This window comes from Girardinichthys multiradiatus, chromosome 3 (assembly GCF_021462225.1).
Source record: "Girardinichthys multiradiatus isolate DD_20200921_A chromosome 3, DD_fGirMul_XY1, whole genome shotgun sequence".
Classification (NCBI taxonomy): Eukaryota; Metazoa; Chordata; class Actinopteri; order Cyprinodontiformes; family Goodeidae; genus Girardinichthys; species Girardinichthys multiradiatus.
This window is the reverse complement of record NC_061796.1, coordinates 39,847,830-39,874,774: the sequence shown is the minus strand read 5'-3', so window position 1 is coordinate 39,874,774 and position 26,945 is coordinate 39,847,830. Positions and strand designations below refer to the sequence as shown.

Here is a 26,945-nt window from a genome sequence, read left to right as displayed (position 1 = left end):
GATTTAACAAGGTGCCTGAAACATTTTGGTCCATTTTAACCTGATAGCATCTGCCGGTTGCCGCAGATTTCTCAGCTGCACATCCATGATTTGAATGTCCTGATCCATTACATCCCAAAGATACTCTATTGCAGAGGTCCCCAACACCGGTCCTCAGGGCCCACTGTGCTGCATGTTTGTTCCCTGCTGCCACACACCTGTCTTAAATGAATGGGTGATTAACAACAGGCTTCAGCAGCACTTGGTGGCATGCTGAGGATGCAATCATTTGAATCAGTTGTGCTGGAGCAGGGACACATCTAAAACATGGAGGACTGTCAGCCCTGAGGACCAGGGTTGGAGACCTCTGCTCTATTGTATTAAGATCTGGTGACAGTGGAACACAGCGAACCCACCGCTATGTTTAAGAAACCGGTTTTAGGTGATTGGAGCTTTATGACATGGTTTATTGTCCTTCAGGAAGTAGTCGGGAGAAGATGGGTACAGTGTGGTTATAAGCAGATGAACATGGTGAGAAGTAATACTAAGGTAAGCTGTGGTGTTTAAATGATACCCATTTGCTGTTAAGGGGTCCAAAGTGTGCCAAGAAAATATCCCAAACACACTAATATACCACCAACCAGGCTTAAAGGGTGAGCACAAGCAGGATGGGTTTATGCCTTCAAGTTGTTTATGTCAGATTCTAACACTATCATCTGAATGTTGCACCTGAATTCTAGACTTGTTGGACCAGGCAACGGTTTTCAAATCTGTTATTGTTGAATTTTGGTGAGACTGTGTTACTTGTAGCCGCAGGTTGTTGCTCTTTGCTGACATGAACCCGGTGTGGTCAACTGCTACCGTTGCCAATGTGCCTTAAGGTTTAAAATGAGATGGTATTCTGCATACCTTGGTTGTAGCAAGTGGATATTTGAGCTAGTGTTGCATTTCTGTCATCTCAAACCAGTCTGTCTATTCTCCCCTGACCTCTGACATCAACAAGCCATTTTATTTCACAGTTGCTGTGCTATGGATGTTTACTCTTTTCCAAACCATTCTCTGTAAACTTGAGAGATGGTTGAGCGTAAAAATCATAGATCACCTTTTTCACAAATATTCAGTTCAAACAACGTCTAGATGCCTAAATGCATTTTTATGTCTGCCATATAATTGGTGGATTCACTATTTGTGTTAAGAAATAGAATACAAATTTATAAATATATTTTTAATGTTTAAAAATCAATAAATATTATTAATCACATCTGCGTTCAATGTATGGTTTTTGCAGTTCTTTAGTTTGACAAGAAGAAAACACAAACCTCTCAGAAAGACCTCACCGCAGCCTTTGACACCATCAATCATACCATTGGTCTTCACTTTCACTGCTATGCTAATGATGTCCAACTTTACATCTCACCAAATCCATCATAACTGGAACTCACTCAAATCATGGATGGACTCAAATTTCCTCAAACTCAACTGTAATAAGTCAGACATCATCATCATCGGTCCCAAATCCCTCACCAAAACCACTAACAACTTCAGTCTCACCATTGACAACACCACTTTGTCTCCTTCCACTCACATGCGCAACCTTGGAGTCATCTTCGACAGCAACCTCTCCGTTGAACACCATGTCATCACAAGAACTGCCTTTTATCATCTAAAAAGTGTTGCTCCACTCTGCCCATCACTCCCCCTCTCGGCGGCTTCTCATCCATTCTCATCCATGCCTTCATTACCTCCAGACTTGATTACTGTAACAGTATTCTTTATGTTTCATCATCCAAAGTCCTCAATAAACTCCAGCACATTCAAAACTCTGCTACTCGCCTGCTCACCCACACCTGCTCCCGTGATCACATCACCCCAGTTCTTCAGAAGCTCCATTGGCTCCTTGTCCCCCAGCGAATTCATTTCAAAGTCCTCCTTCTCACCCACTAAGTCCTCCATAACCGAGCCCCATGCTACGTCACCAACCTGCTCCACCGTCACACTCCTTTCCACAGCCTCCGCTCCTCTGACACCAACCTCCTGTCTCCACCACTCAGAACCAAGCACCGGACCTGGGGTGACAGAGCCTTCTCCACAGCTGCCCCCACCCTCTGGAACTGTCTCCCCAAACACATCCGTGACTGTACAGACCCATCCATATTCAAATCAAATCTCAAAACTCACTTTTTCAGAACAGCTGTCCTGTTTTATGCTTGTTTTTTTTTATTATCCAGTGCTATGTATGTACTGTTTTTTTTCTTCCTTTATTTGTATGATGTTCTTAAATGCTCTTTTTGTAATTTTGTTTGATTCTTGTAAAGTGTCTTTGAGTTTTTAGAAAAGCGCTTTACAAATAAAATGTATTATTATTATTATTATCAGCTGCCTCGGGTATACCTCAACCGGCAGTGGTGTTTCGAATTAGATGTGTGTGTGGAAACCTATCTGAGACTATAGAACAAGTTAACCTTATCTGCTCTCCCGTTTCCAATCAGGTCTTTTATATTTCCAGAAATGGCTACTCTCCAAGAAAGTACCCGAGAAACCAGTTTAATAATCACTTCAGCTCAGAGCACAGATGGAAAGTATTTAATTCAGCTGCCTGGCCTGAGTTCAAACCTTAGAGAAGTGGCAGGACATAACACCATCCAAACCCGTCTAAGGTATTTAAGAACTGAGCATATTTTCAGAGTGACTCTGATTTACAAATCTGTAAGAGGATAATAATACCATTACGGGAAAAGATTCATGCCTGTAAGTCTTTTTTCAGTTGTATTTTGAATATAGTTTCATGTTCTGCAGAATGTTTTTTATTTGTATATTTGTAAACTTTCTCTGGGAGCTCCACACACACAAATTCCTGTTTTACATGAGCAATGAAGTTGCCCAACATTTCAACATTTTCTGTAGTCATTCATGCTCAGAATATCCATTCAAGATTCCTTCAAGCTCAAAATAGAAATAAATAGTCCTTAATTGTGACAGTAATAAAGATGTTTTCCACAGGGCAGGTTTCCTCTCTGTGGAGGATCTGGACAGCTCCAACAGTGACCTGCATTTGAAATCTGAGGACAGATGACCTCTCTGATCACCAGATATCGGAGAGCGGTAATATTTGGTAACTATCCCCTTTAACCCTGTTTTACCTCTGACAGATGACTCACAATCTGATCAACAAAGCTGCAGACACTCCTAAACTCACTGGTGTGGCAAAAGCCACACCTAAGTCCAGCTGGACTGATCAAATATTTTAAAGGTGAATGGTACCATTCATGGGGCTGATATAAAGGTTTAGTAGCTTCAACAACTTATTTTTATGTTTCAATACACTCATTAGTAAATATATTAAATGTATGGCAATATTTAGTGTTATTGAAGGAAATTTAAAAATTCTTGCTGGATTTAAACTTCTGGACCAAATCCTAAGTGATCCTTTAAGTTCTTGTGAGTTTTTTGGCTTTTGCCTATCCACCCGCCGTTTAAAATGGACCTCAGGTTCTCAGTGGGTTCTGATTAGTTTCCTTCTATTGTATCAAGTATTTTTCTAGTCACATGCTGATCCATCATGCTGGAAAATCTAAAGAATTGTTCCTGGATTGTTGGAAGGAGTTGCAACACAATTTTAGCGCACTCCTGGAGCTCGGTGGACGTCCCGAAGTCTTCATTGCTGCAACTCAACCTCTTGCCTTGAAATCTGTTAGCTGGATTATTTTTTGAAAATCAGTTTTCTACATGTGAGGTTATTATTTTAATGAAGCAAACAGTTGCTGTAATTTCAAGGCTGTCTCTCTATTATAGAAATCAGTCTGCTAATTAGGGTGGTTTCAGCCAGACTCAGTTGTAGTTAGCTGTTAGTTTTGGTGAAAATGAAGAGGGAAAAAGTTAAAACAAGTAAACTTTTTTAAGCTAACAAAACTGCAATAAATTAATGTGATGGCTGAACAACAATCTAAAAAAATGGTCATCCTAAAAAACTGAAAGTGACAGTTTCAACAACTGCCAAAAGATTCAGCTTTGAATGAACAAACTGGGATTTCATAGGTCTGTTTATGATTTCTAAAAATAATTTTTAAAAACAATTTAAAACAATGGTTAAAAAGTAGGTTTTTTTCTATAGAAAAACATATTCTTTAACTTTTAGCTTAAATGTTAGTCTTCAAACCAGTACATAAATGATAACTGCTCTCATATTTTATATAAAGCGACATTCTTTATTTCTGAGGCCTGTAAATTACAATTTAATCAAATTAATAAGAAAGAAACAACTGGATGAGATGTTCCATTGTGTTCCTTTATTAGCATGTTCACAGAGATAACTTAACCAGGAAGCAAAAAACAAAGTACTAAAAATATGAGATAAAAATAACCCCTGTCACACAGAACACCCCCCACCCCGACCCTCCTCCTCCCACTGGTGTCCTGTGGGTTTATGTGGCGTATCGTTTTGTCCACTGTTTGGCTGTTCGGTCATGTTCGGCTCTGTTAGTCGTGTACTGCGTGGCGATGCTTCCCACCAGTGGATCAGCTGAAAGGAAAAAAAACAGGTTTTAATCTTTGTTTAACTGATGGTTCAATACAGTTATAATTAATTTGAAAAACCTCAGAAAAAACGAGACTTGCAGGATTTGCTTTTGTGGTGGTGCCAGGCTGCAAACAAAGCTCTTTACATTCGCTGAGGAGCAGGAAAACTTTGAAGTAAAACAGCGATCAGGTCCACACTTAAACAATCCGAGTTTATGCTCATTTAGCAGCTTCCATATTAATAAGGAATATGGGAAATTTAGTCAAAAACAAGATCTGGGAACAAAGTTTTTACACAGCTTCCTTTTTAAAAAGTCCATCCACAATTAAATGTTCAGCTTTTGGATCAGTTTTAACCAGTGTGAATATATTTACCTTGGACTGCACAATGCATCACAAAATTATTCTTGCTACAATATCCATGTTGCAAAGAACTGCCTGGACTGCACTAAACATTAGCTAATTATTTAGCTATTGTGCATCTAGGCTCTGTCTACCAGAGGGTGAAGTTATTTTATTGTTGAAACAGCAGACGTAGGACAGAAGCAACTTTTCAATAAGACCTTGTTGTTGAGAAGGACTTAGAATCTGGGGTCTAGACAGAGATGAACAATTCACATAGCAACCATTTTCCAAAAACATGTATGGTCTTGGAGGGTTTGTAGTTTCTTCAATAAAATAACAGATTTCATAAAATTGTTACACTTTATTTGGATCCATATCTGGATGAATGCTCTAGAGTCATATTTAGTCCAGATCAGAAGATCTTTTATTTAATATCGAGCTGGAGCATTCACTACTGAGGTTTCTGCAACCTTCTCCGTGAATCAGAATCCGCTGTTTTTGCCAAGTTTGTGGACACGAACAAGGCGTTTGACTGCGCTTTCACTTTGCTTTTAATGAGGCATATCTGAAATGTGGGTGCTGTTTAGGGTTTCTGCATTTTATACACAGATGGTTTTACAAATAACAGAAGTGTGTTTATAAAAATGAGTAAAGTCCAGAATTCCTATAATGGTTTTTATTTCCAAATACCATATGTTGCTCTACAGTGACTTTTAGGATGATGAAATTAAACTAAAGAATGCTTGATTGATCTATTTTAAAATCTTTAATTTAATTAAATGTAGATGTGCTGTTTCTGTGAACTGCTTTATATCTGTGTTGGATGGAGATGACCAACTTCTGGCGACTGAACAGGTATTGCAGTCCAGGATGATTAGACCACATTAAACAGCTCCTCTGTATTTCTTGGTTTCACCTCAAGCTTTATTAACGCTTTACTCAACAGGTGAGAATTTGGCCACATAAAACTTTCCCTTGACATTTATGATGCGTTCCATTCGTACACGCAAGTTGGAATTTCCGAACTCCGAGTAGGAATTTTCAGGTGGGGTGCCCCCAAAAGGACAACAGGACCATACCTGACTTCCGCATTCAAGGCTGCTTTTCACAACAATAGTAGGAAAACGTTCTTTCTTTGACTGTTTTTAGTGCTTCTTTATTATATTTGCAACACTTTTCAGTGTTTATAAGACGGGATGTTTCAACGCTGTTTGTATACATGAAACATTGTGTAGAATAGTGTTATTGTCATTGTTATCATTGTAAGACTGTTGTTACAGCTGCTAGCATTAGGCACAAAAACAAGCAGGGAACTGGAACATTACAACTCGGAGACGACGTAAACTCCGACTTCAGAGGTTAATGACCACAGCATTAGGGTAAGGATTATACCTTTGTTTTAGGTGCAGTAGAAATGTTGTAGTTCTTATTGTAAACAAACAGAGCTGCAGATCAAATCTGCCTGCATTCAACAACAGGTAGCAGAAGACGAAGTGAAAGTGCATTCGTTATACAACTAACTACATTTAGCCTCAGAAGTGTAACTTTTTAGCCGATTTTATAAGTCTATCAACACTTGAATGATTATTCCCTGTTCATTTTGAACCGTGTGCATACTTTTAAAAATGGACGTGCTTTCAGACTCTACCTTGCTGCTATTCCGTTTTGGGCAGCGCTACTCGTTACAAAAATGGGATGCCATGTTTGATGCCTTAACATTGGTCTCCATTGTCTTTGGATAAGATTTTTGATCTACAACTACTTTATTATAAGGATCATCTGTGTTTTTTAATGAATGACTAATCTCACTGATGAAACTTCACATTGCTGTTTCAAAATAATGATCCAAATGGCAGCAATGAATGTCATGACTGTTGCTGCATCTGCTAGTAAATTATCCAGCATGTAGGAATATTTAAACATATTTGAAACAACTGCATATAGAAATTCAGATTTTTGTCTTTTTTTGGAAATGAGATAATGGAAAAACCTATGAAATTATTTTCCGTAACTATTCTTTTTAATTGGGACACAAAGTATCTCCACAACGAGCCCTATGAAGATACTTTGCCTCCAACACAGTTTGAAACAGCATTGAGCAGGACAGCATTTACGTGTTGTTCAGGTTTAGAAGCGCTTATAGCTTCCTTTGTGGAAGATGTTTGTCACTACACAAAAATGGTTTAACTTACTAAAACATAGTTTGTGGAAACAGATTCCATTCTCTCAGCAACTCTAACGAACATGTTGGTCTTACCTGGGTTACAGTCTGTGAGCAGGGAGCAGATGGACAGCAGCACCTTGGAGATGGTGAGAGCGGGGCTCCAGTTGTCCTTCAGGATGTCCAGACAGATCACTCCCTGACTGTTGATGTTGCAGTGATAGATTCTCGTGCGGAACGTTACCTGCAGACATACAGACTGTTCAGTGAGGCTGAGGAGCAGGCAATATCTCACAGTTTCTTCACATTCTTGACCATGTCCAGTCTAATGCTGTGAAATGTCTAACTAACTAATCTGAATCTGTTGTGATTCAGGAAATCACTTCTATTTGAAATTCAATCCGTGTTAAAAAGCAGGAAAACACCTAAAGCTGTGAGACCATTATTCAGCTCTGGAAAGCCCTCTAGTGGCTACAGGGAGGTACGTCAAGTACAAGCAGTCATTTTCTAAAAAAAAAGGTAAGTTTCTTTTTTTACTCATCAGGTCAGAGATCGACTGAACGCGGGAGATTTTTCCATAGTAAATTATGCAACAAGTATAAAAAATCTGGAATTTCAATGCTGTTCACATTACTGTAGCTAAACACAAAGCATTAAAGACCCCAGACTTTCCTTTTAGTTTTAGGTGTACCTTTCCTTTTAATGTTTAGCTTTTTCTCCAACTTCACAAAGCCCCAACCTTCTTATATTTATACATTTAATTCTTTCACATGTTACAAATATAATTTTTAATAAACCAGCTTTGCTTTCCATAGACTAAGTCTTTACTTCATTCACTCAGTCTCATTTATAATGGTACTAACTGTATTTTTCTGATATTTGTTTTTTTTTCCTATCCTAAAAAGCATAATTTACAAATACTGGTCCAGGCAGTCCTGCTGCAATCCAGACATGTACAGACACTTCAACAACTATCAACAGATAAAAGAAGTAATCTGCTCAGTTTAAAGGTTTAAGAAAAATCTACCAAACAACTAGTTTCTATGACAAGAAGGATGCCCAGTAGCTTTAATACTTCATTTAATCCAATGGTTTTCAACCTTTCAGACCAAGGAGCCTTGTAGTCAAAGAAACATTTCCAGGTCCACATTCCAGCAGTTAAAAAAAATTAGTTTCATTTTAAATAGTAAAGAAAATAAGTAAAACCAGGGATTACACAATTCCTCCAAATTTCCAACATTTCTTCTGTTTAATTGTCTGTTTTAGTTTTGTCATTTTTTCATTCAAAATAAACGTATTCAAAACAAAACATCTGATTGCTTTGTGAGCATTTACTTAGTCAGAAACTGAAGTAAAACAAATTTTATCCTTTAAGAACTTGTGGGAAGAAAATCATTCATGCATTTTCTACCGCTTCTGTCCATAGTGGGTCACAGAGAAGCCGGTGCCTATTCCCAGTAGTTTATGAGCGGCAGGCGGGAGACAGCTTGGACTGGTCGCCAGTCCATTGCAGGGCAACGCAGACACACACAGTCAAACAACCGCGCACACACTCATTCACACCTAAGGGCAATTGAGAGAAACCAATGAACCTAACAGTCATGTTTTTGGACTGTGGGAGGAAGCCGGAGTACCTGGTGAGCATGCATACGGAGAACATGCAAACCCCATGCAGAAAGACCCCCGGCTGGGAGTCGAACCCAGCACTTGCTACTAGGCAACAGTGCTACCAACTGCGCCACTGTTCAGAGCCTGGCAAGAAAATCAATTCTTTTATATATCACTACATATTTACATAAAAACAATGTGAAAAACAACTAAGTTTAGAGTCAGTTCAGTTTGTTTGGAAAACTACCCAGTTTTTTCATTAGAGAAGCAGATGAGGATTGTGTCTCAGTGCTTCAGTCTATTGTTTAAGTGATGTTGCTGCTGTTGGTGGCGATGAACTTTACCTTACCTGAGGTGTAATGTTTGAAAGCATTAAGTTGCCAGACATTCCTCATATTTTACTGTAACCCAAACAACAAGGAACCATCTTCACATTTCTCTGCTTCTCATTCAATCTTTTCCCGACAGGAATGCAACGAGTCCATCCTGACTCAAGGCAACACTTGTTCAATGCTTTTATTATTATTATATCCCGTACATTTTTTATTCGGCTGTACAGCACTTTGGTTGCCTTATAAAGCACTCCATAAATAACATTTTGATACTATTGTTGAACATAGCACGTACACTGTTGGCTTCCTTTAAACAAAAAACAGTTTAACAGGAATGTTTAATGTATGTGTAGCTGCTTATTGGTGATACAGAAAAAGGATGGAGTGAGCACTTGTAGTGCAAAGTCGAGCTATGTGGGAAATGTGGGTGAAAAGCACAGATTTCTCCTCACACACCAAAAACAGACTCTGTTGGAAAAACATTCAGGCCAGCGATTAGGAAAGAAACAACAAAAGGCAGAGGGGACAAAACACAGCTACTGCAGATAGCTTGAGCACAAAGTCAACAGCCAGACCACTAAAGTATCCACAGCAGTTGTTTCTGAGAACAAAGATTAACAGGTTAGAAAACAATTCTTTTACTGCATTTCTAATTTATGTTTGGGGCCAAACAAACACATTATGAACAATGGAATAACATTTAGATAGCTGCATAACTATACTATAGCTAAACCCCACGAGTAAAACATGACTGATTATGTGGAGAAAAGAGGGCATTTATGACGACTGCTTGCTAACATATGCCAGGCTAATTTAATGACAGTAGTTGGAAGGAACATGCTGATGCATGCCTTTGCACATCTTAGTAACATTTTTTCTGCCTGCAATGCTTTCAGAAAAATAAAACCCTAGGGCATTCAAATGCATATATCAGGAAGGATCTAACACCAGACTGTGCGGTACAGTGATCTAGTGTTTGCATGAGGTGTTTGAAAGGATGGATGGTCACAGTTCTTCCATTCCCAGAAGGGAAGGGTCATGAACCCTGTGTGGATAAATAAAAAACAGGGTAGGTGCAAGGAAAGGAATCTGAATTGGTCCCAGATGCTAGAAATGCTTTTCATCTACACCTGTTTCAGACTGGACTCAAGTTAAGTGATTCAAATACAAAAAGGAAAAAGTAACTTTTTCTTTTTTATCATATGTTGTAAGACCGCATCAGTTTAGACCCCTTAACTCCCCGGCGATGCTCAACATTTCCACCTTAAATCAGGAATCATGAAAGAAGCTGATGTTGGAAATGGTTAAGTCCAGAAACAATTACTGACTGTGTGTAATATCGAATATTTATTGTAGATTTTAGGCTGTGGAAGTAGAGCTTAGTGAGTTTTAAATGCATTATTAAAAAGCTGCCGTGTCTGCTGGCCTTGTCCAAAGCAAATTTGTAACTTTAACAGAAAAGCTTTCTGAAGCTTGTATTTTGGTGCAACCTATAAATACAAGGTGAAACTTTCCCTAAATCTAACACATGTATATAAGTATCAGTCGTTTGAGGCCCTTGTTTTCTGAATAAAGAGGCCGTTAACGGTAGAGGAATCTAAACCGATGAAAAAGCACCCACGGTTAAGAAACAAGGGCCAGATATAGAGATAAAGGCTTTTTATCTGATTGAACAACCCTGCATGATGATCAGGTGGAGGAAACTAATTCTGAGATCAGTTTGCTGTTTTGCTAAAACACCCCCTGGAAACTGAAAGTGGCCAACATAAAATTCAGAGCAACCACAATGACAAAATTCTGCCAGTATGTATATACTTGTGAATGAGGGTTGTTTTTAAATTATGATCTGAGTTCCTAATGATACTCATATTTTATTGGTTTGTCAGCAAGTTTTTGGAGCTGCGGAGCTCAGAGGCAGTCAAAGATTCCTAAACACATATCAGAAAACTGAGCTGCCATCTAAGACATAATGCAGCTGCTAAAAACACAGAGGCTTATAAAGCTTAAACTTGCCATCACACTGAACTGGGTTGTGTTGTCTCTTTTCTATAGTTTTAGGCATCCTCTAATATATGCTCCAATATAGTCTTAATATTGCATATATTTTAGTCCATTTTTAAGGTTTAACCTCATTTCTTTTAAGCTGAAAGATTTTCCATTGGCATTACCAAACCAAAAGCTAACAGCTTGTACAAAGAATTGTAAATAGACCAACCATCGTTTTATCCTGAAAAGGTCAGAGCAGAAGACAAACAGGCTGCAATTGTTTTACCAAAAGACCTTGTCTAAGGAGGAAAATTGGATATTTCCTTTCCTCCATCTTTGCAGATTAAAGACTCAACTGGAAGCAGTCAGCTCTGATTCTGCTAGTTTTTCAGTTTAAGGGACTGCCTCGTGTTAACTCTGCATCGTTGAGCTTGGGCTGCTTTCTTCTTCTGCGTACAGCAGCGGTGATATTTTTGAAAGGTTCAGAGAAAAAAAACAGGAACATGTTCTTGTTTTGATAGATTTCGCTTCAATCATTTGGACAGATCTGTAAAGTGTAAACACCTCAGTTTACCAGGCTATAAAAAACCAGCTTCATGTCAGGATGTAGTCATGTAAATGGAAATGCCTCAACGAGTTGTGCTAATTCACTTTGCAGTCTCTCTTAAACTGTAGGCATCAAATTTCTGCAAACTTTGGTAGTTCAATTCTTAACTTGGGATTTAAAAATAGGACCATAATATTTTCTGAATCAGGTGTGATTCCAGTGCCTCACCCCATTTAAGCACTTTCTTATAAAGTAAACTTCATAATGGTCACTGACAGTTTTAGTGAGCTATTAAAATCCTCATTTTTAAGCAGAACATGTTAAATATACATTGGAGGGCTGCAATGAATTGACAAGCATGCTAAATTTAATCTAGAAACTAGAATTGAAAATGTAGCTAATTTTAAGAAGATGCATGCTCTGAACATGGAAAATAACACAGCTACAAAACAGGAATGGCAAGAGAAAATGAGTCATGCAGGAAGTGCACTTTTCAATCATAACCACACAGTTTCACCTTGTCTGCGAACAGTTTGCAACAAATTAGCAGAGGAGTCTAGATGGTATTTCAAGCAACACTGTTCCTATTTTTGGATACTATGTTTCAAACTCACTTTCTTTTTGATGCCAAGTTAATTTAATTTAAAATTCCTTAAAAGGTTTCATGTTTAGTCAACAGGGTTTCACACTGGACCTTGTTTTTTTTATATTTTATAACCTCAGACTGTAATATTCCTACCTCCATGGTAATTAACGGTTTTCATGCAGTGCCACTGCTACTACTTCCTGGATAAACCGATGAAGGTGACAGATGATTTGCTGATGTTTGTACCTTTGGAGGTTTGAAGGGGTAGTCTGATGTGAAGGCGATGTCCAGGAAGAACACCCCTCCCTCATACACAGAGCCCGGCGGTCCCAGGATGGTTGATCTCCACTCGTAGATGTTGTCGCCTTTTGGACCAGCACTGCAGTCACAAAGACGATCAGAACAGTTATTTAGATGAACTGCTGGGGAGTAATGTTATCTACAACCTCTTTAATATCTTCAGGATCATTCAGTTAATCTTTAAATTGTAAATAATGTTTTTTTCATGTTTCTATTTGTAAAGGCAGGTATTTATCAGACAGATTACTATTGTTTTATCAACAATCTGTTTTCCCCGCACCTGTAAATGGAGAGATTATGGTTTAGAGTTACTATTTAAAATGACTATTAATTGTTTCATATAACGATGATTCACAAATTAGATTTTTTTTCCTTTAGTTAACATTTACAAAAATCAAGAATTACATTGTACTGACATAAGAGAAATTAATGGCAGTGTCAGCTGTAGCAGCAGTCATTAAAATCTGTTTTTTTGGGGGAAGACAAGCAAAATATGGAATAGACATCAGCTGAATTAAGTGACAGTTCTTTAGTAACTGTGCTTATTGTGCTAAATATTGCTTTATAGAGTAACACAGTCTGAGAAGCTGAAATTAGCAAACTGTTTAACATTTGATAGAAAAAAATGCAATCCCATTTTAGATTGCACTAATATTCCTCTTAATCAAAATTAAAAGACATCAACAATTACTAGATGAATTTCAATTTTACCGATATCTAAAACTGTGATTGCAGTAGTATGAACAAAGTTTAAGACACCTTAAAATCACTAATATGTCCTGTGATGAGGAATAATACATTAGAAATATCCTTTATTGTCCCTCAAAGGGGGAGGATAAATGGAAATGTTTATTGCTGATAGGAACAATGCCATTCTAGATTAATGAACATTTGTACTCCTGTGCTATTAAATGTTGTCATACTTGAGCACCAACTGACTCTGCTCCTACAGGCAGAGGAAACTCAGACTGCTCACTGTGTAAATCCCATGCCTGGTGCAAGCATGTTTGTACGGAGGCGGCAGTCCTTGTAATACAGACAAACAGAAATGATATGCCTTCGTGTAAATGAGATACAAACATTAGGCTACTTAGTTTATTTAAAAAGACATGGTGTAGACCCATTCTATAGGAAAGGTAACTCTAAATGACTTCTGTTGTGATCTGGCACCATCTAGAAAAATAAGATGAAATATTATAAAAAATGTTGTTTAACACAATGAATCAACAGTAATTCCAGGTGTTTTCACTGACTGCAGACAGGAAGGGAAGGAATATAAATGTCACATTTCATTTAAGATCTCCCTGAAGAGTAATTAAGGATCAGATATGATACAAGAAGTGAGATTGTGTGATTATTTCTACGCAGGTTTGATTCCAGTGTATTTGTCCTTAAAAATAAAATAAGAAATGTTCCTATTCCCACTGTGCTTCATTCATGGATGCCGAAGTTCAAATTAAATACTCTGTTATGGGATTTTATGTGATCTTTCATCTACATTGATCCCCCCCCCTTCAAAAGCAGCTAAACAACATGTAATTTTGAATGCAATGGGGGAGGGAGGGCCATTAAAATAAGACATGGGTTAATATCGAGTTCCACATTTTTGATCAAAATGACTTTGACTTCTGACTGTTTTCTAATTAACAGATGTATCTGGAAAATTTAACACATAACTCCTAAATCCTAGCATGGTACTCCAGCTACAATATGGAAAACCAGAGGGCCCTGCAAAGGATAGTGAGGGGAGGCAGGAAACTTATAAGAGTGTGCCTATACTCCTCCCAGGCTTTGTTTCAGAGCCGCTGCAGAAACAGGGCTCTAAACATTGTAAGAGACTCCTCACACCTTGTTAACGTTATGACCTGCTGCCACCAGCAAACAGTACCAGAACATCAAAAGCAGAACCAACAGACTGCCTCAAGCTGGAATGACGCTGAACTGCTGCTAAGATCATGTAATTTAAATAACTGCTCTTATTTCATATTGTTTCAACCAATCAACATTTCTTCAGACTATAAATACATTCATTTGATGTTTCCTGACTCGGATAAACTGAAGAGAGAGAAGCAAAATGAAGAATTAGTCTAAACCAGAAGAGCCTACCATAACAAAACTGGGCTACAGTCGGATCTCACTTTCAATCATACTGAGGACATTTAAAGTAGTCAGCCAGCTATAGTCATTTTAAACTGGAAGGATTTGACAGCAAGGTAACTGGTTACAGTACGTTCTGTATTAAATATACAAGCTGAGTTTATGTTTAAATTAAAATATTTCCTATTAAAACTACTCACAGATGTAAACCTAGAAATTTCAAACTAGGTTTTTACCACCAAAATACTTGCATCTAAAAGACTGGATGGAAATGCAAAAATTTACTCCAGCTATTGTAATTTATGTTTGTAGGATTTCTGCTACTTTGTGTGTTTGCCGTTTTGGGTTTTATATTTTCCTCCTTACTTTAAAATTCAGTCAAAAAATCTTTTACCCTACCTAAGATTATCATTTTCTTGCAGTTCTAGATCAACTTTCTATCAAAGTTTAGAAATCTAATTAGAATAAACGGGTGATGAAGAGTTAAAACTTGTTGTGAAGAGGAAGAGGAAACTACAGAGGAACCTCAACAAGCAGAAACCTACCTGCAGTTTGGTGGAGGGTCCAGTGTGATGTCAGCCAGCTCTTTCTGAATCCTGCATGCAAAAAATAAAAATGACCGATAAATAACCCCACATATAACTTTTAAAAGATTAATTACAAGACTTGCAGTGACGCAAATCTGCTCTGCAAACTTTGCAGTATTTTGCAGGAAAGACGGGATTTTAGATCACTGTGCAGAGGGATCAGATGAGGGTTGAAGTATTCTAAAGAACCTTATTAGATAAAAAACTTTAAAACAAACATCACTGTATTTTTACACAGAATCATCAACTAACTTTATTCCTGTTACATCTTAAGCACAGATAGCCCTGTGAAATCAGCCATCGACTGCAATGAACGTGGAGATGTGCTTGAAATTATTGTCTACTAATGTTCGCAATCGTTACCACCAATGAAAAGTGTCAAACCATTGGCAGTTGACATTAAAATGACCTCACACGCAGGAAGCTACTGCTAAAAACACTGCTGCTGGAAGAAGCGTTTCTGGTTAAGAACGTCAAGGTGAGAGGTTCAGCTGATTGTGAGGGCATCTACACGTACATTGAGGCAAACACTCATGGACAACAGCCTTGTGAATAGTAGGACACTAACTAAAGGAACGTTTGTGAAGGAAAACCATGTAGGATATACTGAAATCCTGCAGGAGGTACAAAGGTGAACAGGAGGAGTCTGGTGCAGAGTTATTTTCTTGATGGATCTTCCTCCTGAACATAAATTATTTGCATGGGGAAAAAAAACACTAAAACAGGTAAGCATCCTGATACAACCCCTGTGTGGGGTTGCTTTTCCACCAAGGGATTGGATTTCCTCCCTGTTCTACCCACAAACACTGCCAGGTATAAAAGAGTGAAACCACAGCATCATAGAAGAGAAACGTCTTATCCACATCAAGAAAATTAGATAATTTTTCTAAAAAAGTTAAAACTGTCACAAAGATCAGCACATAAAAATGAAAAGCAAGGTTGTGCATTTTCTTTAAAAACACCACAGAACTTATGTCTAACTTAAGTCTACTGAACTCCTGCTTATGCACAAATTTGTTCCCCTGTTCTATTACTATCTGACAACTACACAATTGCAGGGTGAAATATGACACAATTCTCTTGCTCTTCTCCAATTTGCTGGCCAGAATTCAGATCTTACAACTTTTTGCCATCTATAACATTCTAAATAGTCTCAGATTTATACCAGAAACTATTGAGTTGGATTAGAAACATTCCTGGTAAAAGACAAACTTTACAAGGTCATGAGGTGTCATCTCAACCTTTTGGCGCTGGTGGAAAGTAGCTTGGAGGTCTTGCTCATGCTGGCTTTACTCTCCCGTTTTTTCTTGCCCTGTGTGTCCCGATGTCTGCTTTGGCTGGAGGAAGGTGGAGATGAGGAAGAGCTGGTGCTGGCACGGGAATCCTCATCCGACATTCCGGTTTGGATTGGAGAAGAGCCGCAACCTAAAAAAAAAAAAAAAGGAGAGTCAGGTTAATGGTACCAGCACATGTGCAAGAGGTGGAATATTTTTATAATTGATTTGACTTTACTTAAAAATTGCCTAAAACTACAACAGTGTGCATCTGTGAGCTGCACAGTGTTGCTGCCTGACAGTGAAGGTCTGAACATGGGCTACTGCAGTCTTCAGTCAAACTCCAGATCTGCAGTGACAGAAAAAAACGAAACTTCAGCCTACTTATGCTGCATACCATAAAGGGGTACCTTCACCTTCAACCTCAAAAGGCAGTTCAAAGTAGCTCTGACTTTTAAGATGACCTTTTAGAATCAGATAATGTTAGTATTAAATGATACAATCCTGTGCTCTTAGACACAATTTTGTCCTAATCTCCTTATATTTGAATGTTTTGACCATTTTAGGACTGAAAAGTCCTTAAATTCTTTTCCCTCTTTAACCCTTGGTGTTCTTAGAAGAATAGAATAAAAGTAATTTAAAACATTGTTTATTTAAAAAAAAAGGGGCTTCTGGTTACATTTCAGTGTCATAAACTACTTATTTTGTCCCTGCAGCTCTGCATGTTTTCTGATGGTAAGTCAGGCAATTTTAGCGGCCCCTAACTTTGTGTTCAGTTTCCAGAGAAAGTATGCCTGGCTCAGCGCTTTTATCTTTGCTGTGTCACTTTTCTGGTTCGGGCCATTAATTGATCTATTGCTACCATGATGTAAAGTTGTTTTTCCTTTCCAATAAAAAGTAGTCCTGAGCTACTTGTACTCTTCCGCTTTATCCGGGACCAGGTCGCGGGGGCAGCAGACTCAGCAGAGACACCCAGACCTCCCTCTCCCCAGACACCTCCTCCAGCTCCTCCTCCACTTGAAGCAGGAGCTCCCCTCCAACCTGAAGAGGACAAGCCACCCTTTTCCGGTCGAGAACCATGGCCTCAGACTTGGAGGAGCTGATCTTCATCCCAGGCGCTTCACACTCGGCTGCGAACCGCCCCAGCGCATGCTGTAGGTCTTGGCTAGAGGGGGCCAGTAGGACCACGTCATCTGCAAAAAGAAGAGACGAAATCCACTGGTTCCCACACCAGACCCCCTCTAGTCCTTGGCTGCGCCTAGAAATCGCGTCCATGAAAGTTATGAACAGGACCGGTGACAAAGGGCAGCCCTGCCGGAGTCCAACATGCACCTGGAACAGGTCCGACTTAGTACCGGCAATGCGAACCAAACTCCTGCTCTGCTTGTACAGAGACCGGATGGCCCCTAGTAAAGGGCCCCCGATTCCATACTCCTGGAGCACCCCCCACAGGGCATCATGAGGGACACAGTTGAATGCTTTCTCCAGGTCCACAAAACACATGTGGACCGGTTGGGACAACTCCCATGAACCCTCGAGTACCCTGTAGAGGGTAAAGAGGCAGTCCAGTGTTCCACGGCCGGGACGAAAATCACACTGCTCCTCCTGAAGCCGAGGTTCGACTATCGGCCGGACTCTCCTCTCCGATACCCTGGCGTAGGCCTTACCAGGGAGGCTGAGGAGTGTGATCCCCCTGTAGTTGGAACACACCCTCCGGTCCCCCTTCTTATGAAGGCCGGGGTGGTGGTCCCCCTTCTTATGATGGGGGACCACCACCCTGGTCTGCCAGTCCAGAGGCACTGTCCAGCAACCCCGACAAGGGACGCCAAGAAGGCCGGGTACTCCGCACTACCACTCGGCCCATAGGCCGAGATGACAGTCAGAGACCTGTCTCCAACCCGAAGGCGCAGGGATGCGACCCTCTCATCCACTGTGGTAAACCCCAACACGAGACGGCTGAGCTGGGGGGCCACAAGCAAACCCACCCCAGTCCGCCGCCTCTCCCCGTGGGCCACTCCAGAGTAGAAGAGAGTCCAGCCCCTCTCGAGGAAATAGGTTCCAGAGCCTACGCTATGCATGGAGGCGAGCCCGACTATTTCTAGTCGATATCTCTCGACCTCCCGCACAAGCTCAGGCTCCTTCCCCCCCAGCGAGGTGACATTCCACGTCCCTAGAGCCAGCCTAAGCATCCGGAGACCGGGCCACTGAGGTCTCCACCTTCGTCCGCCGCCCAATCCTCTTTGCACCGGTCCCTCACAGCTCCCCCTGCAGGTGGTGGCCCACTGGGGGATGGCCTCGCGTCTCTCGTTCGGGCTTGGCCCAGCCGGGTCCCGCGAGGAGCAACCCAGCCACCAGGCGCTCTCCTGACGAGTCCCGACCCCAGGCTTGGCTCCAGGGTGGGACCCCGGCTCCGCCGTAACAGGCGACGTCCCGTGCCTCGATTTAGTAGTCATCATGAGGGGTTCTTGAACCGCTCCTCTTTGTCTGACCCATCGCCTAGAGCCTGTTTGCCGTGGGAAACCCTACCAGGGGCCTTTAAGCCCCAGACAACATAGCCTCTAGGATCATTTGAGCACTCAAACCCCTCCACCACGTTAAAGTGGCGGTTCAAGGAGGGGCTCCTGAGCTAATGATTCTGTATTCCTGTGTTTTTCCTACTCAAAGCCATTGACTGTGTTTGTTGTCATTATCTTTGTGTAGCCTCTTTGTTTTTCTTACCAACAGAAAGTACTCCTAGATCAGTTCTTCAGGACAGAGTTAAAGCTGACAATAACTCTGTATTCTGTTTTTCTTTCCCAAGAAAGTACTGATAGTTTCAGGGCTAAGTTGTCTCTTTCATGGACAGAGCAATTGTTGGAGCCGTTGTCACCAATAACTTTGTTTTTCTTTTTCATAGAAATTAATCCAGGGTCACACTGCTTATGTGCTGTTTCTCTGCTTCTTTTTAGCACCTCCTTTCTGCCCACTCAACTCATAGCCAATTGTAGCAGATGACTGCTCCAACTAAACATTCTGGTTCTGCTTGAAATGTCTGCCAGTTAGAGAAATTGGGTCCTCTCCATTGTCACTACATGCTTGTGCAGGATCGGTTATTGCTGCAAGGTCAGCTACTCATTGCAATGGATAACTTTTTACCAACTGGCTTTCAATGATCACCTGAATTTGACTTTATGTAATTGTATCAACATCTGACTATATGATTCAACTGTATTGGGATGCACTGGACCAAATTGGACACTATATAATTCAGGGTTTCTAGACATTTTAATGTCAACTGTAAAATGTTCTGGAGTTTTCTGTCCTTTTCAGACAATTTTAAGTGAATTTGGATGGCATTCTTTGTGTTTCGGCAACATTAAAAAACTGAATTAACGGGCTACAGGTGTTTTGGTACATACGTTTTAATTCAGTGCAACAAATGATGTGGTTACAGAAATGCACGGACAATTTTCCTGAAGATTTCGCACCTATTTAAAACTTCTTCAGTGCGGCGGTTTCTCTCTCTCGCGAGATTTGTCAACAAAATTAACCTCTGCGGTTTTTAAACGTTAGGTAACGTTACAGTTACGGTAAACGAAGTATGCTTAGCCGACCAGCTAGCTTCAAGATTTATTAAAGTGACATATTTCACAACTGAATACTCGGCTTTTATATTGGGAATTTCGGTATTAACGAATCGAAGTAATTGCTGGTTTACCCACTCCTTCATTAGCGGTTATTAATGCTAACACCCCTTCACAAAACAGCTTACTCTACTCAAACTGGTAGCAAAGACTTAAAACACGACTTCTGGGTTGAGACTTATTAATTGTAAACATTAACTTTACCCCACTTTGTCGTCTAGGTCATACAAAAACAAATGCAATAGTAAAATATTAAAGTCAGACAATATTCATTCCAGGAAATATACAGGAGCAGCTCCACTCTCCAGCACATAGCCGTAGCCCTCCCCCGTGAGGTAGACTCGTTTTGTTTGTCTTATTTTTCGGTTGTTTGCGCATCTGACCGTGACATCAACCGAAAACAGAAACAACCAAAAGACCACCCCAAAATACTAACACACAGTGCCTGAATGTATGCTCCAAACAAATCGTCGGTCTGCCGAACAAAACTTACCCAGTCTAATGTGTCTGGACCTCCGCCACAGTCGAGGCTGGCTGTTGCCTGTCGCCTTCTGCGGAACGGAAGTAGCTTTCGGCGGCTGCAGTAGGCAGAGCTGAACCGGTCATACTGTGGAAACAGCCCAGCCTACACTGCTGCGAGGTTCACATTAAGCACATCCAATTTAATGGCTTTAATCTTCCTCAGTGACTTAACGTCTTGACCTGATGACGCTAGACAGCATGTGTGGTTAGAGGAAAAAGTCAAGTTTACTAGTCCCAACTCATCAATGTCATTAAATTGGGACTTTTAATGACTAAATGATATATATATATATATATATATATATATATATTATTTTACATGATTACAGCTAATATACTGCATTAGATTTATTAAAATTATTTTTAATGCATAAATGTCAGTCTACTGAAGACTATGAACTTGGTACTTGCTTGGGCCTCCTTTTATATGAATAACTGCATCAATGCAGCCTGCTTGGAGGTGTTCAGAAACCACAGGTTGCTTTAAAGGGGCCTTCAGCTCATCTACGTTGTTGGGTCAGGTGTCTCATCTTCCTCTCGACACAGATTCTTAATGGGGTTAGGTCAGGCCAGTTTGCTGGCCAATTGATGTACAAAATTATAAATAGAGCCTCAAATATATACATATATTTACCCAAATAATGTAATAATTTGTACTGAAGGTTCTAGAAGTCTTAAATTGACAAGGCTAAGGGCTATTAACTTCTTGTGTTATTATGATTGACTGCAACTATTAGTTTCATTGGCCCTGGGTCAATCCACCGCTTCCCCACATCATAACACTATTTAGTACAGACGGGAGGCCTTTTTGTCAAAATCTACCTCCAATTTGGTAACTGGATTTCATTTCAGTTTTGTTTAATTGCATATTTTTTTATTAACCGTGGCGACAGTCATAAAAATACTCAAATCTCACAAATACATTTAATTTACTACACCATATTTTCATTTATTTAGTTCTGATTCCCATTTAAGTAACTCTTATGTAATATGAGAGATTATAACCCTCAAAGCAAAATAACTAAGCGACCTCATGTTGGTCTAAATTATTTAATGGAATTGTATAACCCAATTTCCACACAGTAGAATAGGAGTAGATTTCAGAAAATGATTGGTCATAATCAAACCAGGTAGCAAACATCTCTGAGGTGGATACAAATTCCTGCATAGTTGCTGTACACATTCAATGTCATACAGCTCGAAAAGGATTTTCCCTACAGTGGGAAGTTCTGTGAACCTCAGTGAAGACAGGGATTTATAGATTTACCCAAGTTGGGAAAGTCTTTTAGATACAACTGCAGAGTCCAAGAACATCAATTTAAACATGTTTGTAACTTCTGCACACAGAAGTTGTTGAGACATACCACAACAAGGAGACACACACTGCCACTGTCGAAGAAATTTGGTTAGGATGTTCAGGAACAACTGGTATGGGCAACATGGCTTTCTGCCCTGGGTAGCATGGCATGTCGGGGTGCTCTGGGGCAAAAAACAGATAATCTGTTACACTACTGCTTTTTTCATTTCCAGTTAATAGGAATAGACCGTATGGTGGTGGCAGCACCATGTTCACAAAGGTAAAGGACAGACGTGGTTGTTTTGTGTAACCAGAGAATATAACAAAAAGGCTAAAACAGTCCGATGGTATGATATTTTGATCTGGATGTTTAAAACTGAATTTAACATTAACAAAGCAGTCCAACATTCATATTCTGGAATGGCCTTCTAAACATCCTAACCTCAACACTTGAGACATTTTTTGGACTGGACTGTACTTAAAAGCCAGGTCTGGGCCAAGAAAACAACCAATTTAAATTAGCACTACCAGATGTGCCAAGAAGAATGTGAGTAATTTTGACCTGAGATTAGACAAAATCCACTACACTTTAAAACATTTCCACTCAGTTTCTTGTAGTATAATAACCCCACAGCTTGAGCAAATCATTAAAAGACTAGTATTAAATTCACACCCCTGGTCAGTGTTTGTGAACTTCTCATGGGAACTGCATGGATCACAAGATAGAACAAATTTAATAGCTAATAGTTGCTTTTTTTAAAACATATTAAATTCCTGGTATTATCAAAATATGGCCATCTATACAATTCTAAAAATTTAAAGATGTTCTAAAATGTGAGAGGCTTAAACAATAAGAGAATTATCCAAAAGATTTTCAGCTATGACTAGATTTTTCATTCATCAGCCGCAGGAATAATAATAATAAAAATAAAAAAAAAACCACATAGAAACTGATCACGTGTTTACGTACTGATCTAAGAATTACTCATGTGGTTTAATTACAAGGTCATGCAGTAGGAAAAAATAAGCATGTCTCATCATCCTGAGAGTGTGGTTTTACAGTTTCATGACATTAATCTGCAGTCAACATTTTGCTTCTGTATTGTGCAACCATCTTTTCAAAATCTGACTCTGCATTGGGTGCAGATTGATAGATTTCTCATATTGAATAAATATGTTAAGGTAAGTAAATCGTCTTATTATATATACTGTGTGGTGATGGGATGCGTACATGTAAAAGATGCCAAGATGGGACGGTTTATAATTCTAATAGACTGAGGATTTATTTACATAAAAGGAAAATAGGATTTGTTTTATCTGATTTATCATACAGCATATTATTTAAATCTGTGGGAAGTCTCCAATTTTACCACCATGCCATTTAATTGTGGTTTTGATGCGAATCTCATCAAACAAATGTTTGTGACCCGTTTTTCAACAGATCCCTAGTGAATATATCCTCTATATGTATCCGCTTTGTATTTAGATGATCTCAGTGGTGTTTCACAGCACTATACAAAAATACAATTGAGAGTAAGTTACTAAACACTACAGATGTGTTTGGGCTGCTGATTGTATTGGGTTCATAGCAATAAAAAAGTAAAAAAAATGTTTTAGCACTATTCTGTAGTTTATTTCACAACTACTGAACTTCCTCTTAACATTTAGTCTTGAAAACACTGCAGCACTATCACTGATGATTACCTGAGATACTTCCTGCCTTGAAAAATATTTGTAAAGGCTTGTTAGATACAGGGGTTTGACAATGAAACTGAAACACCCGGTTTTAGACCACAATAATTTATTAGCATGGTGTAGCGCCTCCTTTTGCGGCCAATACAGCATCAATTCGTCTTGGGAATGACATATACAAGTCCTGCACAGTGGTCAGAGGGATTTTAAGCCATTCTTCTTGCAGGATAGTGGCCAGGTCACTACATGATACTGGTGGAGGAAAACGTTTCCTGACTCGCTTCTCCAAAACACCCCAAAGTAGCTCAATAATATTTAGATCTGGTGACTGTGCAGGCCATGGGAGATGTTCAACTTCACTTTCATGTTCATCAAACCAATCTTTCACCAGTCTTGCTGTGTGTATTGGTGCATTGCTGTGTGTATTGGTGCATTGTCATCCTGATACATGGCACATGGTCCTCAAGAATGGTTCGGTAGTCCTTGGCTGTGACGCGCCAATCTAGCACAAGTGTTGGGCCAAGGGAATGCCATGATATGGCAGCCCAAACCATCACTGATACACCCCCATGCTTCACTCTGGGCATGCAACAGTCTGGGTGGTATGCTTCTTTGGGGCTTCTCCACACCGTAACTCTCCCAGATGTGTGGAAAACAGTAAAGGTGGACTCATCAGAGAACAATACATGTTTCACATTGTCCACAGCCCAAGATTTGTGCTCCTTACACCATTGAAACCAACGTTTGGCGTGAGTGACCAAAGGTTTGGCTATAGCAGCCCGGTCATGTATATTGACCCTGTGGAGCTCCCGACGGACAGTTCTGGTGGAAACAGGAGAGTTGAGGTGCCCATATAATTCTGCTGTGATTTGGGGAGCCGTGGTTTCATGTTTTTTGGATACAATCCGGGTTAGCACCTGAACATCCCTTTCTGACAGCTTCCTCTTGCATCCACAGTTAATCCTGTTGGATGTGGTTCGTCCTTCTTGGTGGTATGCTGACATTACCCTGGATACCGTGGCTCTTGATACATCACAAAGACTTGCTGTCTTGGTCACAGATGCGCCAGCAAGACATGCACCAACAATTTGTCTTTTGAACTCTGGTATGTCACCATAATGTTGTGTGCATTTCAATATTTTGAGTAAAACTGTGCTCTTACCCTGCTAATTGAACCTTCACACTCTGCTCTTACTGGTGCAATGTGCAATCAATGAAGACTGGCTACCAGGCTGGTCCAATTTAGCCATGAAACCTCCCACACTAAAATGAAAGGTGTTTCAGTTTCATTGTCCAACCCCTGTATGGACCGCTGACAAAACACAAAGGTCCATTTATTCCCAGTCTTTTATAGAGATCCATTAAGGAGTTTCTGAGATGTTCTGACAGATAAAACATCACACCTCCTTGATGTTGGTTGTAAACACTATGGGACCATGTGCAGCTCCATGTTATATAATCAGCCATTGTGTTTGTGTTATGTGAGGAACTGAACTGAACGAGCGTAAAAGTTTAAAGACATTAAAGTCCCATTCGTAAAAATAAAATAAAAAATCAGTTTTTCTCACGAGCCAACCACGGAGTGTTTTATTGGGTGCGTCAGATATACAAGTGCACAACAAACCACTCTGCAATCGCAGAGGTGGCGGGTAGCCAGTAAATATACAAGTTCTGCCTCTTTCACAGGCAGACCATACTTTAGTGGTCTGCCTCAACAGCCTTTGAAAAAATACATACAGTACAAACAAAATGAGAAGAGGTTAAAAGCAAGAAGAATCTACTGATGCAAAACTTCTTCCATGCAGTTAACATTACTGATGACAATTACAACAAAAAAAAATTATAACAAGCAAAAAAAAAAAAATTAAAAGCGGTTTTGTTCCAGGTGCCACTAAGAAAATGAGAATACATACTGTATAGCCAGAGGACAATGCGAGTGATATTGATATTGTTTTTTTTCTCCAATACAATACTTCCAACATTCAGATATTGGAAAATAAAAATCCCAATCTACTCTGTATAAAAAAGAAGCTTTCAAGTCAACAAGGAACAAAGAACATTTTTTTGTTTTAAATTTTCTTGTTTTTGCACAGAAAAGGTAGATAAAATGGGAGGAAGAGGAGGAGGAGGGTGATAACAGGAGGGCAGGTTCACCGTTGCACTTAGTGAGTGTGCTTTGACATACAAAGGGTGAGAGATGGATAGGAGGTACAGGATGAGGGGGATCCGCAGCAGGGGGTCTATGTAGCGTATCTCTTCGTCCATTGTTTAGCTATTCTGTCATGCTCTGTTCTGTTGGTCAGGTACTGTGTGGCGATGCTTCCCACCAGAGGGTCGGCTGAAAGGAGACGCAGATAAACACGTAAACAATTTTATTCAGTCACTTTTATTTACCAAAGCAGTACACACATCTACACCTTGACTAATTCATATTTTTTTCTAAGTTTCTGACAAACCCAAATAGAGCATAATTATGAAGTGAAAGGAAAATGATGAATAGTTTGTATTTGCATTCAGCCAACCAGAGTCAGTGCTCTGTAGAACCAACTTTCACTGCAATTACAGTTGCAAGGCTTTATGGGTATGTCTCTTCCAGCTTTGAACATCTAGCCATTTCAGTCAGGTAAAGTCCAGGTTTCATAGCTCAGTGATTAATGTTTCTACTGTGAAATATGCCTGAACTACGGAGCTCCAAAGAGGGTAGGGTTTTCTCACTCTTTATGACAAATTTTCAATAAAACTCTGTGGAAATTTACACAACAGAAGAAGTTGAAGAAAACAGAAAAAGGGGAAGAAAAGAACGTGTAGACTGATAATAAGGTGGGCCTTAAATGCTATGCACTGGGACCCCTAACCTCATCAATGTTGCTTAGAATGTGTTCATTCTATTCGAGTGACATTTGCTTGTAAGTAATATGATTTGCCTCCACACAAGCACCTCTCTTCGATGTTTCCAATGAGAGGGGAAAGAAAAGTACAAGTGTTCTAGTCTGATTTGTCATATGGAAATATTGGGAGAAAAACAGAAAACTTTTTGCTGCAGCAGCAGCTCACTGGGGCTCAGAGTGTTGCTTTAATCACCGCATGAGTTGCCAGCTTGTTTGCAAGTTCTGTAGAGATTATTTATTCAAGCAGGAGTGCTTTTTTTGATGAAGAGTTTCTAGCAATTTTCTGCTATAAAATTATGTTTTAAAAAAACATCCTTTCACTGCATCCGAATACATTCATTAGGTCCAATAGTTAGTTAAAGGGCAAAAACAAGAAATATTGAAAGTATGAGACAAATTATAACTTGCCATTGTTTTTAAAAGCACATAAGTAGTTTTAAAATCACTTTTTGACAGTAAAAAAGCCTTTGAAGACACGCCTTTCTGAAAATCAGTACCATATATGGAAGAGGAGTGATTTCTCAAAATATTCTCTGTAGGAAACCCTTTTTGTCCCAAGACTATGAAACAATTAGAAACTTGTATTTAAGGACAGGAAACCAAACT

General features: G+C 39.6%; 2 protein-coding genes across 3 annotated transcripts in view; both read right to left on the bottom strand.

Moving 5' to 3' along the window:
• Nucleotides 1-4,243: 4,243 nt before the first annotated feature.
• On the bottom strand, nt 4,244-20,606 carry LOC124865865 (ubiquitin-conjugating enzyme E2 E1-like). 2 transcript variants are annotated; one of them, XM_047361354.1, is made up of 7 exons: nt 20,434-20,606; nt 16,556-16,666; nt 16,285-16,468; nt 15,002-15,052; nt 12,306-12,438; nt 7,097-7,244; nt 4,244-4,498 (listed from the first exon to the last, which is right to left on the bottom strand). In XM_047361354.1, exons 2-7 carry the CDS (start codon nt 16,632-16,634, stop codon nt 4,401-4,403), a joined length of 693 nt encoding a protein of 230 aa, XP_047217310.1. In that variant the 5' UTR covers nt 16,635-16,666; nt 20,434-20,606; the 3' UTR covers nt 4,244-4,400. The 2 variants fall into 2 exon arrangements, with proteins under 2 accessions (XP_047217310.1, XP_047217311.1); XM_047361355.1 differs by lacking the exon at nt 16,556-16,666 and having other exon boundaries at nt 20,434-20,599.
• Nucleotides 20,607-25,009: 4,403 nt separating this feature from the next.
• The window catches only part of LOC124866411 (ubiquitin-conjugating enzyme E2 E2), a 42,613-nt gene continuing 40,677 nt past the window's right edge, over nt 25,010-26,945 (bottom strand). Inside the window, exon 6 of the mRNA XM_047362188.1 lies at nt 25,010-25,789. Coding sequence (XP_047218144.1) covers nt 25,692-25,789 — 98 coding nt within the window. The 3' untranslated portion in view covers nt 25,010-25,691. The remainder of the gene's footprint in view (nt 25,790-26,945) is intronic.

Bases quoted from the DNA above. Each gene is read 5' to 3' on its own strand.
- LOC124865865 (XM_047361354.1), bottom strand. From the start codon at position 16,634: ATGTTCAGACCTTCACTGTCAGGCAGCAACACTGTGCAGCTCACAGAT. The intron at 16,469-16,555 runs GTAAAGTCAAAT...TTTTTTTTTTAG, and splicing joins TAGTTTTAGGCAATTTTTAA to GTTGCGGCTCTTCTCCAATC. The intron at 15,053-16,284 runs GTTGAGATGACA...TTTTGCATGCAG, and splicing joins CTTTCCACCAGCGCCAAAAG to GATTCAGAAAGAGCTGGCTG.